The sequence below is a fragment of the Lepidochelys olivacea genome (assembly GCF_965140295.1).
Source record: "Lepidochelys olivacea isolate rLepOli2 genome assembly, chromosome: 3".
NCBI classification, from domain to species: domain Eukaryota; kingdom Metazoa; phylum Chordata; order Testudines; family Cheloniidae; genus Lepidochelys; species Lepidochelys olivacea.
Window position 1 is genome coordinate 193384746 of NC_140413.1, and position 16425 is coordinate 193401170.

Here is a 16425-nt window from a genome sequence, read left to right on the forward strand (position 1 = left end):
CTTCTATGGGGTGCCTTTTCCCAGCTGGGTTCCTTACCCCTCTGGTGCAGCAGCAGCTGGTAGAGCCGGTAAACCCCCTCCCTGGCCTGCCAGCTCATGTCCTTGGCTGGGTCACTGATGAACAGAGCCAGCTCTGCCACATGGTGACCCATCCTGGGGAATTCTGCTGCGTTCTAATGGAAGGGAGAGGGAGAGGGGACTCCATCAGCATTTCCCTGTCAGCTCCCAGTCCCCCCTGGGACAGGACTCTCCTTCCCCTCAGCCCCTCTGCAGGAAATGCTAGAGGATAGAAGCTAGAGCTAGACCCTTAATTTCCTCTGCTCCCAAGGGAGCCTGGAGCACAGGGATGTGGGCAGGGCCCTCCATGAGGACTTGCTTCCCCAGCTGCTCCAGGATGACACGAAGGCATGAGCCTGGAGCATGGTCCCCTTAAAAGCCCAGAGTCACCACTTACCAGGACAAGAAGTAATGGACTCAAGCCAAGCTCATTCTCTGCTCTCACTCTGCCCCCCAAGAGGAACACTCCTAACCCACAGCCCCTGCAGCACCAGATCCTACAGCCAGTTGGAGCCAGCCCACCTATGCCTGGAGTCAGGAAGCTGGGGTCACAGGTCACTTACATCTAACTCAGGGAGGGTGATGGTGAATCGGAGGAGGGCTGTGCTGCTCCTATTAGCCCTGGCTCTCTCCTGCGACACCCTGGACATGATCCAGTAGTTCATGGGCTGCGGGGAAAGGAGGCAGCTCAGGATCAATGGGCAGGTACACGTATTGTGCAAATGCGACCCCCACGTCACACATCCCCAGAGAGCTGAGACATTGTGCGCAGGGTGGAATATCTAATTCTTTGATCGCAGGGCTTTAGAAAGGGATTGTTGCCCCCAGGACTATGCTTGTATCCTGCAGGTCACAACTTGTCATTGTCTCTCTAGATTGGAAGAATGTCTGGTGTCGGGGCTGGTCCCATCCGCCCTAAACTCCCTCCCTGGCTCTCAAGTCCTTGGTTGGGTGAAGGGACTGAGTGTGAGCACAATCCCTCCAGGAATCTCAGGGTACCTTGGAGAGAAGGGCTCATTCTCTGGGGTCCTCCTGTTTCTCTAGAAAGGAGCCCATGACTCTTCTCTGAGGACGATCTTCTAGATCTTATAGGAGGGGTTCAGACTCTCACTCCCCAAGCCAGCCAGGGGCCCTGTGGTTACTGCGCAACAGAACCAGGCAGAGCTCTGGCTTGAAGTCCCAGCTCCTTCCTCAGTCCATCAAGGAGGAAGGGCCCGACACTGCATTGCACTGACTGCCCTGACCAAGGACAGACCACTGGGGGCCCAGCTAGGAGGACACACTGGAGAATGGATCGAAGAGTTAAGGTAAAATTGCCCCCACTCCTCTCATCGGGCTCACCTCCAAGATGTCGTGGAGCCTGTCGCTGTCTGGGGACTCTACCAGCAGGTTCCCCAGCAGGGCATCCATGAGCTTTGGCAAGACCCGATGCAGATCCTGCAACGCAAGGGAGAGCCATGGCTCAGAGCTAGGGAAACTGGGGCTACACCTGCCACAGGATGGGAAGAAGGGTCTCTGGGAAGCGCTGGTGAGATCCCCCAAACACATATCCTGGCCTCCCTCATTCACATCCCACTGCAGGCAATTAGCCAGGATTCATGGCAGGATGACAGCAGGCCCTTCGATCCATGATTTAAGCATGCTCTACCTGGAGGTGGGTGGTGTCCTTCTCCGTGCCCAGGGTGAAGACGGCATGCGGGGCAGCTCGAAGGAGGTGGGTCTCTAGCTCTGGCTCCAGGGCAGCTGTCGTGGTGCTGGCAGGAGAGAGGAGCTGGTATTAGACCATGCAGTGCGGAGGCGGCACTGGTACCAACCCGGACGTGAAACTGCAGGGAAATAGGCCCAGACTGGCGAGAATGGAAACTGAGGCACCGAGCCAGGGAATGACAAGGCCAAGGTTTCCCAGACAGACAGTGGCAGGGTAGGAATAGAGCCTGTTCCCTGGACCCTGCTGCCCCCTCCTCTATCTGATTCTGGGAGTGAGCCTCTCCCCAAAGCCACTGCAAAGTAACTGGAGGGAAAAGAACGGCCCAGCCAGGAGAGTGTGAACCTTCCCAGCACCTCTGCCACAGGAGTCACCCTTGGGAGGTGAGCAGGGAGTGGGAGGGGCAGTGACTCCCAGCCGGGGGCCTCAGCAGCACCAGAATTCGGGGAACCGGGGGGAGGGTCTCGGTACCTGAGGTTGCCCACAGGAATCAGGGAGTTAGTGAGGATGGCGCTGGGTGGAGAGATATCAGGCAGCTCCTCAATGAGCTCCTGTGAGACCCAAAGGAGACAAAGGAGCGTGAGATTTGGGCCTGACTGACGCTTCTCAGTGAGGAAATAACACAGCCAGCACCCCACACAGCCCGCAGGTCCCCCCACCTGCCTCCTGCTCCTCCGATTCCTATGCAGCAGTGACCAATCTCAGAATTTCTCCCATCTCTTCTCCCCAATCTTCAGGCCCAGCAATCCCTGCCCTCAGCTGCCCCCCCCCAGCACCAACCATGCCCCATCCATTAGGCCGGGGTGACCCCTGCCCCTCCCATATCTCTGTCGTCCCTCCAGCGGCTGGGCGCCATGTCTCTCTCAGCACAATAATCTCTACAACAGCCGCCTGGCAGCAGTGCGGCTCCAATGTGTCCCGCTCTCTCTGCTGTGCAGCGAGACACGCAGGGTGGATGGCATGCAGGAACATGAACTGCTGGGCCTCGTCCTGCACCCACCAGGAGTGGGCTTAGGGGAGACAGAGCCAGTGAGCCAGGGACCTCCCTGCCCCACCCACACCAGCTGCAGGACTCAGGCCTGAATGGGGGGTAGTCCAAATCACCCACGACTCCTACACAAGCAGAGTCAGGAACTGGGACAGTGCCTGTGGGGGGAGGAGATCCCCGCTAGTGTGTGACAAACACCCCCATCCTGGCGGTCCCAGATGATGGTGGAAAAAAGACCCTGTTACGGCTGGTGGATCATCGGAGACAAGACGCTCTGCAGGGGGTCAGGGTGCAGGGAAGGGGCAGGACAATCTCAGTTCCAGCACAGCTGGGGACTGTTTCCACTTTTCTTGGCCTTGGAACTGCTCTTGGGTGTTCTTGACAGCAGCCTCCTCCATGGCAACGTTCACCCATTCCTCCTCCTCGTCCTCCGAGTCCCTGGCGGTCCCTGCACCAGGGACAGAAGTGGGGAGGCTAACTCCTGTTCCACTCGGAGGAAAGACAGGGGCATGGTGGGGCAATGTGCCCCCTCTCCACCTCTAGGACCCGGGTGGGGGGGATCAGACCCCACACTCCCACCTCTCAGTGATGCCTTCAGCCCCCAACTCCTTCAGGAGCCCAAAGCAAAGAGAGCCCCCCAGACTGTCCTGGACTTCCTGCGTGGTGCTTCACCCGCCCCAACCTGGAGCATCAAGGACCAAAGTGGAAGCATCTAGTATCACTGCGGTTTATGTGGCTCAGGCCTGACACCTGGGCTGGGGATCTGCCCGCAAAGCACTGGTCGAGTGCCTGGGCCCAGGGTGGCTTCTCACAGTCCCCTCCTCACCCCTCCCTGAGTCCAGCCTGGCTTCTCAGCTGGAACAAAGCAGCAGCGCCCCTCCCTGAGTCCCAGGAGCTGCTGCTCTTCCATGGGGAGTGGGCCAAGTTACTGGTGCTGGGACAGAGACCCTTCACCTTCTGCCCTGGGGAGGCTGGAATGTCCTCAGTGACCGGGCAGGGCAATACCCCCTCCTGGGAATCAGGGCTGAGCTCCTGGGACCTGTGCTTCCCACACAACAAACCCCAGAGCCACCCAGCCCGGCTCCCCTCCTGGGTTGGGTCCTGCCTGCCCAGCCGCATCCTGGGACAGCTCCATTTCGGCCTGGCTGGTGCCTCTCCCACCTCGGTGCCTGCGCTGGGAGCGGGTTTCCTCCACCAGAAGGCTGGGCGCTTCCACCTCCTGGCTCGGCCAGGAACTCCTTCCCCGCCAGAGGGGACAAAGGGACCGCTCTGCTCCTGGGAAAGATGGCAGCTGCTTCCCTCAGGCTCTGAGGCCACCTGCAGAGCCTTCTTCCTCAATATCCTCAGGAGCCTGGCCAGAATGGAACCGAGCGAGGAGCAGCCGTGAGTCTGGGCCCAAAGCAGCCTCTCACTAACCGCCCTGTTTGGTCCCTCCCCATCCCTGTCCCTGCCAGAGCAGCTCCTCCTCTCCACACAGGGGTGCAGGGAGTACAATCTACACACACTGCCAGGAGTTCATTGCATCATCTGCTCCCAACGTTCCCCTTCATCATTTCTGGTGCAGCAATACCCGGGGAGTCTCCTCCTTTTCCAGCACTGGGGTCAGTCACAAAGACCACCTGTCACTTTGGATGAGCAGCTCCCTCCTGCCGTCCCAGGCCACACTCCCTGTCCGGGCTACAGAAGGAACAGAATCCAGGAGTCCAGATTTCTCCTGGGAAACCGTTTCCCATGTCAAAGTTCCTAGGCATAACAAACCCTGGGTCCCCTTGTTTCCCACTGATTTCCATGCTCAGAAGGTCACAGCATCTGGCCCAGCTCAGAGTCTCTCAGTCTGGGGAACAGTCTCCCACAAGGGAAGGGCTGGGAGCCGCATTGCTGGGATCTTTCCAAACACACTGGAAACAGCTCTGGAAAAGTCCCTCCCTGGACTGAGAGCGAAGGACTCCTGGGGTCAGTTTGCAAATCCGATCTCCTTTCGGAGACATTCTCTCCCCTCTTTGTGCCTCTCCCCAGACAGACAGGGAATGCCACAGAGGAACCCTAATGCCACTCACTTGCTCTAGGTGATGAAGAGATGGATGACAGATGTCCAGGGTGGCCAGCTTTCGCTCGCCCTCCTCCTCATTCTCCAAGCTCAAGGCAGGCTGGAAAGGGTAGTGACCTGAGGAATTACCCTGCCGAGACACCAGGCAGGGTGATGACACTGGGCGATCGACTGGCTGTGAAAACAAGAATCTGTCTTATTGCCAAGGGACGGAGTAAGTCAGCCAGCAGCAGGGGGTGCAGAACACTGCCCTAGTGCAGGGGGGTGGGGGAAACTGCGCCTCTCAGCTCCTGACATCCCAGCACTTTACACACCTTCCTGGAGCCTGCTGCTATTATCAATTTCAAAAGAATAAAATACAAATCAAATAGAATATTTCAGCTCTTCGATTAGGTCATAATCTGATCTGAGTAAACGTGATAGGACACCTCATACTATGCACTGCTCCGAGTGACACGCTCCAATGGATCCCCATGTTCCCCCAACCATGAGTTAGGTAGGAGCGGATTGTTATCCCTACTTGAAAGAGGGAGAAGCTAAGGCTGAGAAAGGAGAATTGACTTGTCTTTGCCACAGACTGGCTGTGTGACCTCAGTTGGGAATAGGACCCAAGAGCCCCGACTTTCAAACTAACCTTCGGACCTGGAATTTCATACATTGAATGACCTGAATAAAGTGCTCTCAAATGACCAACCACAGTTCATAGTAATTATTCAGAAAGTATTTTAGGAGAACTAGAATGTTAGAGCGAATCATGAAATGCTCAGAGACAATTAATGCAGAGAAGCAGCAAAATTTGTCAACCATATGGCTGGTTATGACTTATTTCCTTGGTCCTTCCTTTCCTTGGATGGGGGTTGGACTAGATGACCTTCTGGGGTCCCTTCCAACCCTGATATTCTATGATTCTTAAAGGAGATCAACAAGAATTGAGTATCCTCCCTGTCAATAACCCCCTGCTCAGCCAATCAGGGTAGACGGGTGGGAGGCTGCAGGTTCTCACCAGAGAGCACAAAGGATGGCCCCAGTCACCAGTGGGGATCACTGTCCGAGCATTATTTCAGTCCCACATTTTTGGGTGGACATCCCACAATGGCAGCTGCAGAGCACCCCCCAGGACACACACAAACACACACACCCCTCTCCTGGAGGTGGGAAGGGAACAGGGGAAAGGACAAAAGAAGTAAGAGATGAAGAGAAAGGAGGGAGGGATGGAGGAAAAGGTAAAACCACAAAAGGGCAAACCCTAATGTACCCAGTGATTCTAAGGGAAAAAATCCTAGGTGTTTGGCTGAATATTCTGCCATCTTAAACTAGTGTTTTCCATGCCTAGATTTCAGCTGGCACCAGATGGATCAAATGGAACAGGTTCCAAACCTCTCAGAGGCTCTTACCTTCTCAACAGGGACGTATGTTTTCTAGTAAAATCAGTAAAAGGAAAGGAGAAAACTTCAAAGAGGTTCCTCCTCGTGCTCACGTATGTGAACCCTAATACTCTCTCAGTCCTCAAAGAGAGACCTCGAGAAGGAGACTTGCTGAAGCAAAGCCACAGGGGATCTCTGACATTTCCCTGGACCTGCACCCCTGTCCTGCCTGGCTGATGTTAGCATCTCTCTGTGAGGTCACCACCTCCCCATCACCTTTGACCAATAGGCCGAGCTCCTGCAAAAGGCCTTTGTGATCTCTCTGCCACACCCACCCCTCCCCTGCACAGCTAATGTCCTGCTGCTGGCCAGACACTTTGGAGGTTTCAGCTACTAGTACCCTGTGGATCACCCCACTCAATGAGGGTTCATTCCAGGAAGGAAGCCGGCTAGACAGTAAAACATCAGAGGCTGCTCCCAATTCTACACTCAGTTTTTCAGAAATTAGGACACTGTATGGCCAGAAGAGGTCATTACAGCATCTCATCTGACACCCTGCATATCACAGGCCTCCTATAGACCACAGTAGCTCCTGTCGGGGCAAACAGATTCCAGGTAGGCATCTAGTCTTCATTAAAGACATCAAGAGATGGAGAATCCACCACTTTCCTTGGTAGCTAGTTCCTGTGGAGAATCATCCTCGCTGTTGAATATTTGTTCCTTATTTGAAATATGAATTTCTTTCTTTTCAACTTCCAGCCATTGGGTATCGTGATGCCGTGCTCTGCTAGATTAAGGAGCCCCTTCATACCAAATATTTTCTCTCCATTAAGGCACTTCAACACTTCAGCAGCTCACTAGAAGGCATTTTTCTCCAGCCCTCAGAACATTTGGTGGCTCTTTGATGCCCCAGCTCCTATGTCTCAACATCTTTTTCAAATGAGGACACCAAAACCGGATGCCGTATTCCAATCTCAGTCTCACTGATGCTCTGTCACCTCCCTATTCTACTCACCGCTCTGCTCCTACGTCTAATGATGGCTTTAGCCCTGTTCACCACAGAATCACACTGGGAGCTCATGATGACAGGCTTCTCCACTATGGCCCCGAAAACCCTTTCAGAGTCACTGCTTTCCTGGATATACTTCCCCATTCTGGAGGTGTGACCGGCATGCCCTGTTGCTAGCTATAGGACCTTGCATTTGGCTCTGGTCAAATTTCTTTGCTTTGAATGGGTCCAGTTTGCCACCCACCAGTCACCCACCAGTGTATTTTGTCACCCACCAGTCTTCTCAGCAGGGATTGTATGTTTGCTCTCAAATCACTGATAAAAATTATTTTAAAAATTACTCCTTGAGAGCTTCTTCAGAGCCTTAGTACCCAGAACCTGCGCCCCACAGCACAGTGAGAAAAGGACCCCTTCCCCTCCCATGCCTCTGTCCTCCCTCCAGCGGCTGGGCGCTGTGTCTCGCTCACCACAGTCCTCTCCACCACAGCCGCCTTGCAGCAGTGCGACTCCAATGTGTCCTGTGCTCTCTTCCGTGTAGCGAATCACGCAGGGTGGATGGCATCCAGGAACATGAGCTGCTGGGCCTTGTCCTGCACAAACCAGGAGTGGGGTTAGGGGAGAGAGAGCCAGTGAGCCAGGGACCTCCCTGCCCCACCCACACCAGCTGCAGGACTCAGGCCTGAATGGGGGATAGTGGGGACCCAGCCATTGTCCAAATCAACCACAACTCCTACACAAACAAGTTCAGGAACTGGGACAGTGCATGTTGGGGGAGGAGACCCTGGCTGGTCTGTGACAAACACCCCTATTTAGGGGGTCCACGATCATAGAGGAGAAAAGTCCCTGTTAGAGCTGTTAGAGCTCTGCAGGGGGTCAGGGTGCTGGGAAGGGGCAGGACAATATCCGTTCCAGCACAGCTGGGAAAGGTTTCTACCTTTTCTCGGCCTTAGAACTGCTCTCGGATGTTCCTGAGAGCAGCCTCCTCATGGCCATGTCCACGGCTACCTCCTCCTCGTCCTCTGAGTCCCTGGAGGTCCCTGCACCAGGGAGAGAAGGGGACAGGGTGACTCCTGCTGCCACGAGGGGAAAGGACATGGGCATGGTGGGGCAATGTGCCCCCTTCCCACCTGCGGGACCCAGGGCAGATCAGGACCCACACTTCCCCCTCTCAGTGATGCCTTCAGCCCCCAACTCCTTCAGGAGCCGATAGCAAAGAGACCCTCCCTCCCCCACAGTGTCCTGGACTCACCTGCCCCCACCTGGAGCATCAAGGACCAAAGTGGAAGCATCTAGTATCAGTGGGGTTCATGTGGCTCAAGCCAGACACCTGGGCTGGGGACCCGTCCCCACAGCACTGGTCGAGTGCCTGGGCCCAGGGTGTTCACAGCCCCCTCCTCACCCCTCCCTGAGCCCAGCCTGGTTCCTCACCTGGAACAAAGCAGTGGCGCACCTCGGCCTGGCTGCTGCCTCAGTCCCCGGCGCTGCTGTTGTCCCATGGGGAGCGGGCCGAGCTGCTGATGCTTGGACAGGGTTCCTCCACCTCCTGCCTTCGGGAGGCTGGAAGGTCCTCAGTGACTGGGCAGGGCGATGCCTCCTGCTGGGAATCAGGGCTGGGATTCTGGGGCCCGTGCTTCCCAAACAACAAGCCCCAGGGCCACCCTGCCTGGCTCCCCTCCTGGGTTGGGTCCTGCCTGCCCAGCCGCATCCTGGGACAGCTCCATTTCGGCCTGGCTGGTGCCTCTCCCACCTCGGTGCCTGCGCTGGGAGCGGGTTTCCTCCACCAGAAGGCTGGGCGCTTCCACCTCCTGGCTCAGCCGGGAACTCCTTCCCCACCAGAGGGGACAAAGGGACTCCTCTGCTCCTGGGGAAGATGGCAGCTGCTTCCCTCAGGCTCTGAGGCCACCTGCAGAGCCTTCTTTCTCAACATCCTCAGGAGCCTGGCCAGAATGGAACCGAACGAGGAGCAGCCGTGAGTCTGGGCCCAAAGCAGCCTCTCACTAACCGCCCTGTTTGATCCCTCCCCATCCCTGTCCCTGCCAGAGCATTCTCTCCCCTCTTTCTGCCTCTCCCCAGACAGACGAGGGACGCCACAGAGGAACCCTAATGCCTCTCACTTGCTCTAGGTGATGGAGAGATGGATGTCAGATGTTCAGGGTGGCCAGCTTTGGCTCGCCCTCCTCATTCTCCAAGCTCAAGGCAGGCTGGAAAGGGTGGTGACCTGAGGAATTACTCTGCCGAGACACCAGGCAGGGTGATGACACTGGGCGATCGACTGGCTGTGAAAAGAAGAATCTGTTTTATTACCAAGGGACGGATTAACTCAGCCAGCTGTAGGGGGTGCAGAACACTGACCCAGTGCCGGAGGGTGCGGGGGGAACTGCGCCTCCCAGCTCCTGACATCCCAGCACTTTACACAGCTTCCTGGAGCCTGCTGCTCTTATCAATTTCAATATAATAAAATACAAATAAAATGGAATATTTCAGCTCTTCGATTAGGTCATAATCTGATCTGAGTAAACGTGATAGGACACCTCATACTATGCACTGCTCCGAGTGACTCGCTCCAATGGATCCCCATCTTCCCCCCACCGTGAGTTAGGCAGGAGCGGATTGTTATCCCTACTTGAAAGAGGGAGAAGCTAAGGTTGAGAAAGGAGAATTGACTTGTCTTTGCCACAGACTGGCTGTGTGACCTCAGTTGGGAATAGGACCCAAGAGCCCCGACTTTCAAACTAACCTTCGGACCTGGAATTTCATACGTTGAATGACCTGAATAAAGTGCTCTCAAATGACCAACCACAGTTCATAGTAATTATTCAGAAAGTATTTAAGGAGAACTAGAATGTTAGAGAGAATCATGAACTGCTCAGAGGCAATTAATGCAGAGAAGCAGCAAAATTTGTCAACCATGACTGGTTATGACTTATTTATGTAAGCAGTGTCAGGATGAGCTCCGCCCTGACATCTGGTGGTGAGGTGTGGCAAGTTGTGGAAAAGAACTTCAGGGCTGAGCTCATTTGCATAGGCACACCCACCCCGCCCAGAATAGCTGCCTAAATGGTCACTTTGGCTGCTGTGGGATCCCCAGTGTCTCTGTTATTGGGGCAGGAAGAATAAATTGTTATTACCCTGATTATGGGAACTGTGCTTGGAACTGTACTTGGCCTTTTGTTATGATGGAGGGACTCACCATCAACTAAATAGCACTCGCTAGGCAAGGGTCATGGGTTCCAAAACTCTGTGAATTGAGAGAGGTTTGGGGACAAGTATTAATACTTGGTGGTATGGGCCCCTTAGTGAGGGCCTTACATGTTAATTGCACTTCCTGCTCTCTCTATTGTAGAATGTCAGAGCTAATTTTGATTTCATTAGGAGTCTAGTTACAGGCAGCTGAGCTCACTTTGGGTTAATAGTGCACCAGTACTGAGGCTCCCCTACTACAAGCTGAATTCACCAAAGAGCTGAACTGACTAAAAGCTGAAATCACTGAGCGTTGTGTTAAGTAGTGGGGGAGCCTGAAGATATATTGTGGAGAAGTTTGCGGGACGGCGGGAGCTGCTTGTGGGCCGTGGAGCGAAGCTGAGCAAAGCAGTGCGTGGGGTGGCTGGTGGAGCGGAGCAGAGAGGAGCGAAGGCCTATGGAGCTGTGGGGCCGTCAGCTTCAGATCATGTAAGGTGCCTTTTACCCCCACCCCCATCTCCACCCAGGTTGGGAGGTAAATCTCTGCAGATAAACTTTTGAACTCTGGGGCTGCCCTGACCAGGGACAGAGACTTTTGGGTCATTGGACTTTTGGGACTTTGGGTGATTTGGGGTTGCTGGACTCAAGAACCCAAGGGAAAGGGCATGCCCAAATTTGCTTGGGGTGGGTTTTTTGCTCATGGGTTGTGTTATGAATCCTGTTGGTGGTGTTTCCGCAACATAACGCCACATTGTTTCTCTCTGTTATTAAAAGACTTTTTGCTACACTCAGGCTAGGTGCTTGCGAGAGGGGAAGTATTGCCTCTTGGAGGCGCCCAGCGGGGGTGGTATATACTTGTCCCAGGTCACTGGGTGGGGGCTCGAGCCGATTTGCATTGTGTTATTGGAATGGATCCCCTAGATATTGAACCCGGACCTTGTTGCTGCCACCTCTGACGGGCAGAAAGGTTACATTTACTTGGTCTTAAAAGAGACCAACAAGGACCTGAGTCTCCTCCCTGTCAATAACCCCCTGCTCAGCCAATCAGGGTAGAGGGGTGGGATGCTGCAGGTTCTCACCAGAGAGCCCAAAGGATGGCCTCGGTCACCAGTGGGGATCACTTTCCGAGCACTATCTCAGTCCCACATTTTTGGGTGGACATCCCACAATGGGAGCTACAGAGCACCCCCCCAAGGACACACACACACACCTCCTGGTGGTGGGAGGGGAACAGGGGAAAGGACAAAAGAAGTAAGAGATGAAGAGAAAGGAGGGAGGGATGAAGGGAAGGGTAAAACCAAAAGGACACACCCTAATGTCCCCAGTGATTCTAAGGGACAAAATTCTAGGTGTTTGGCTGAAAATTCTGCCATCTTAAACTAGAGTTTTCCATGCCTAGATTTCAGCTGGCACCAGATGGATCAGACTGAACAGGTTCCAAACCTCTCAGAGGCTCTTACCTTCTCAACAGGGACGTCTGTTTTCTAGTAAAATCAGTAAAAGGAACTTCAAAGAGGTTCCTCCTCGTGCTCACATACGTGAACCCTAATACTCTCTCAGTCCTCAAAGAGAGACCTCAAGAAGGAGACTTGCAGAAGCAAAGCCACAGGGATCTCTGACGTCTCCCTGGACCTGCACCCCTGTCCTGCCTGGCTGATGTCAGCATCTCTCTGTGAGGTCACCACCTCCCCATCACCTTTGACCAATAGGCTGAGCTCCTGCAAAAGGCCTTTGTGATCTCACTGCCACAACCACCCCTCCCCTGCACACCTAATCTCCTGACACTGGCCAGACACTTTGGAGGTTTGAATTACTCCCTGTGGATCACCCCACTCAATGAGGGTTCATTCTGGGAAGCAAGTCGGCTAGACAGTAAAACATCAGGGACTGCTTCCAATGCTACACTCAGCAACACTTCAATGAAGTCACCTCTCAATCTTCTTTCAATAAGCTAAACAGGTTGAGCTCTTTCAATAGCTCACTAGAAGGCATTTTTCTCCAGCCCTCAGAACATTTGGTGGCTCTTTGTTGCCCCAGCTCCAAGGTCTCAACATCTTTTTCAAATGAAGACACCAAAACCGGATGCCGTATTCCAATCTCAGTCTCACTGATGCTCTGTCACCTCCCTCTCCTATTCACGGCTCTGCTCCTACGTCTAATGATGGCTTTAGACCTGTTCACCACAGCATCACACTGGGAGCTCATGTTGACGGGCTTCTCCACTATGGCCCCGAAAACCCTTTCAGAGTCACTGCTTTCCTTGACACACTTCACCATTTTGGAGGTGTGACCGGCATGCCCTGTTGCCAGCTATAGGACCTCGCATTTGGCTCTGGTCAAATTTCTTTGCTTTGAATGGGTCCAGTTTGCCAAATGAGCCAGATCCTTCTGTATCACTGCCCTCTCCTCATCAGAAATTACCACTCTGCCAGTATTTTGTCACCCAACAGTATTATCAGCAGGGATTGTATGTTTGCTCCCAAATCACTGATAAAAATTATTTGAAAAAAATTGTCCTTGAGAGCTTCTTCACAGCCTTAGTACCCAGGACCTGCGCCCCACAGCACAGTGAGAAACGGACCCCTGCCCCTCCCCTGTCTCTGTCCTCCCTCCAGTGGCTGGGCGCTGTGTCTCACTCACCACAATAATCTCTACAACTGCCGCCCTGCAATAGTGCGGCTCCAATGTGTCCTGCTCTCTCTGCTGTGCTGCGAGACACGCAGGGTGGATGGCATGCAGGAACATGAGCTGCTGGGCCTCATCCTGCACCTACCAGGAGTGGGGTTAGGGGAGAGAGAGACAGTTAGCCAGGGACCTCCTTGCCCCACCCACACCAGCTGCAGGACTGGGGCCTGAATGGGGGATAGTGGGGACCCGGCCATTGTCCAAATCACCCACACCTCCTACACAAACAGGGTCAGGAACTGGGACAGTGCATGTTAGGGGAGGAGACTCTGGCTGGTCTGTGACAAACACCCTTATTTTGGGGGTCCCACATCATAGTGGAGAAAAGTCCCTGTTAGAGCTGGTGGATCATCAGAGGCAAGACCCTCTGCAGGGGGTCAGGGTGCTGGGAAGGGGAAGGACAATCTCCGTTCCAGCACAGCTGGGAAAGGTTTCTACCTTTTCTCGGCCTTGGTACTGCTTTCGCATGTTCTTGAGAGCAGCCTCCTCATGGCCATGTCCACAGCTGCCTCCTCCTCATCCTCCCTATCCCTGGTGGTCCCTGCACCAGGGAGAGAAGGGGACAGGGTGACTCCTGCTGCCACGCGGGGGAAGGACAGGGGCATTGTGGGGCAATGTGCCCCCTTCCCACCTGCGGGACCCAGGGCAGATCAGGAACCACACTTCCCCCTCTCAGTGATGCCTTCAGCCCCCAACTCCTATAGAAGCCCATAGCAAAGAGACCCTCCCTCCCCCACAGTGTCCTGGACTCCCTGCGTGGTGTCTCACCCACCCCCACCTGGAGCATCAAGGACCAAAGTGGCAGCATCTAGTATCACTGGGGTTCATGTGGCTCAAGCCAGACACCTGCGCTGGGGACCCATCTCCACAGCACTGGTCGAGTGCCTGGGCCCAGGGTGTTCACAGTCCCCTCCTCACCCCTCCTGAGCCCAGCCTGGCTCCTCACCTGGAACAAAGCAGCGGCACACCTCGGCCTCGCTGCTTCCTGATTCCCAGGTGCTGCTGCTGTCCCATTGGGGGCGGGCTGAGTTGCTGGTGCTGGGACAGAGATCCTCCACCTTCTGCCCTGGGGAGACTGGAACGTCCTCAGTGACTGGGCAGGGCAATGCCTCCTGCTGGGAATCAGGGCTGAGCTCCTGGGGCCCGTGCTTCCCACACAACAAGCCCCACAGCCATCCTGCCCGGCTCCCCTCCTTGTCTGAGTCCTGCCTGCCCAACCGCATCCTGGGACAGCTCCATTTCGGCCTGGCCTCTGCCCCTCCCATCTCGGTGCTTGTGCCGGGATCGGGTTTCCTCCACCAGAAGGCTGGGAGCTTCCACCTCCTGGCTCGGCCAGGAGCTCCTTCCCCACCAGAGGGGATGAAAGGACTGCTCTTCTCCTTGGGAACATGGCAGCTGCTTCCCTCAGGCTCTGGTGCCACCTGCAGAGCCTTCTTCCTCAACATCATCAGGAGCCTGGCCAGAATGGAACCGAGCGGGGAGCAGGCGTGAATCTGGGCTCAAGGCAGCCTCTCACTAACCAGCCTTTTTGTCCCTCCCCATCCCTGTTCCTGTCAGAGCAGCTCCTCATCCCCACACAGGGGTGCAAGGAGTGCAATCTACACACACTGCCAGGAGTTCATTGCATCATCTGCTCCCAACGTTCCCCCTCGTCATGCCTGGTGCAGCAATACCCGGGGAGTCTCCTCCTTTTCCAGCACTGGGGTCAGTCACAAAGACCACCTGTCACTTTGGACAAGCAGCTCCCTCCTGCCGTCCCAGGCCACACTGCCGCTCCAGGCTAGAGAAGGAACAGAATCCAGGAGTCCAGACTTCTCCTGGGAAACCATTCCCCACGTCAAGGTCCACCTCTGCCAATCGGGGTAGAGGCTGAAGGGCGGGAGGCTGCGGGTTCTCACCAGAGAGCCCAAAGGATGGCCCCGGTCACCGGTGGGGATCGCTTTCCGAGCACTATTTCAGCCCCACGTTTTTGGGTGGACATCCCACAATGAGAGCTGCAGAGAACCCCCCGACACACATACACACACCCCTCTCCTGGTGGTGGGATGGGGAACTGGGGAAAGGACAAAAGAAGTAAGAGATGAAGAGAAAGGAGGGAGGGATGGAGGAAAAGGTAAAACCAAAAGGACACACCCTAATGTCCCCAGTGATTTTAAGGGACAAAATCCTAGGTGGGAAATAAAATTCTGCCACCTTAAACTAGTGTTTTCCATGCCTAGAATTAACCTGGCACCAGATGGATCAGATTGAACAGGTTCCAAACCTCTCAGAGGCTCTTACCTTCTCAACAGGGACATCAGTTTTCTCGTAAAATCTGTAAAAGGAAAGGAGAAAACTCCAAAGAGGTTCCTCCTCGCGCTCACGAACGTGAACCCTAATACTCTCTCAGTCCTCAAAAAGATACCTTGAGTAGGAAACTTGCTGAAACAAAGCCACGGGGATCTCTTGACTTTTCCCTGGACCTGCACCCCTCTCCTGTCTGGATGATGTCAGCATCTCTCTGTGAGGTCATCACCTCCCCATCACCTTTGACCAATAGCCTGAGCCCCTGCAAAAGGCCTTTGTGATCTCACTGCCACACCCACCCCTCCCCTGCACAGCTAATGTCCTGACGCAGGCCAGACACTTTGGAGGTTTGAGATACTACTACACTGTGGATCACCCCACTCAATGAGGGTTCATTCGAGGAAGCAAGCTGGCTAGACAGTAAAACATCAGACGCTGCTCCCAATGCTACTCTCAGTTTTTCAGAGATTAGGAGACTGTATGGCCAGAAGAGGCCATTACAGCATCTCATCTGACCCCCTGCATATCACAGGCCTCCTATAGACCACAATTGCTCCTGTCGGGGCAAACACGTTCCAGAAAGGCATCTAGTCTTCATTAAAGACATCAAGAGATGGAGAATCCACCATTTTCCTTGGTAGCTAGTTCCTGAGGTGAATCATCCTCGCTGTTGAATATTTGTTCCTTATTTGTAATATGAATTTTTCTCTTTTCACCTTCCAGCCATTGGGTCTTGTGATGCCGTGCTCTGCTAGATTAACGAACCCCTTCATACTCTTCTTTCAATAATCTAAACAGGTTGAGCTCTTTCAATAGCTCACTAGAAGGCATTTTTCTCCAGCCCTCAGAACATTTGGTGGCTCTTTGCTGCCCCAGCTCCAAGGTCTCAACATCTTTTTCAAATGAGAACACCAAAACCGTATTCCAGGGTATGTCTACACTACAAAATTAGGTCGAATTTATAGAAGTTGGTTTTGTAGAAAGCGTTTTTATACAGTTGATTGTGTGGGTCCCCACACAAATGTTCTAAGTGCATGTAATCGGCAGAGTGTGTCCACAGTACCGAGGCAACCGTCCACTTCCGGAGCGTTGCACTGTGGGTAG

At 54.3% G+C, this 16425-nt stretch overlaps 1 protein-coding gene and 1 long non-coding RNA gene across 2 annotated transcripts; both read right to left on the reverse strand.

Moving 5' to 3' along the window:
- Positions 1–605: 605 nt before the first annotated feature.
- On the reverse strand, positions 606–3869 carry LOC311518897 (uncharacterized protein; the record flags this gene model as incomplete). The annotated part of the gene is made up of 6 exons (XM_084624956.1): positions 606–725; positions 1399–1494; positions 1706–1811; positions 2234–2443; positions 3096–3198; positions 3680–3869. 6 exons carry the CDS (start codon positions 3867–3869, stop codon positions 606–608), a joined length of 825 nt encoding a protein of 274 aa, XP_084481082.1.
- Positions 3870–9046: 5177 nt separating this feature from the next.
- Positions 9047–14463, reverse strand: LOC311518724. Its single transcript, XR_014711100.1, has 5 exons — positions 13982–14463; positions 13474–13576; positions 12991–13119; positions 9285–9446; positions 9047–9107 (listed from the first exon to the last, which is right to left on the reverse strand). It is a non-coding gene; the product is annotated as an uncharacterized lncRNA (long non-coding RNA).
- Positions 14464–16425: the final 1962 nt, after the last annotated feature.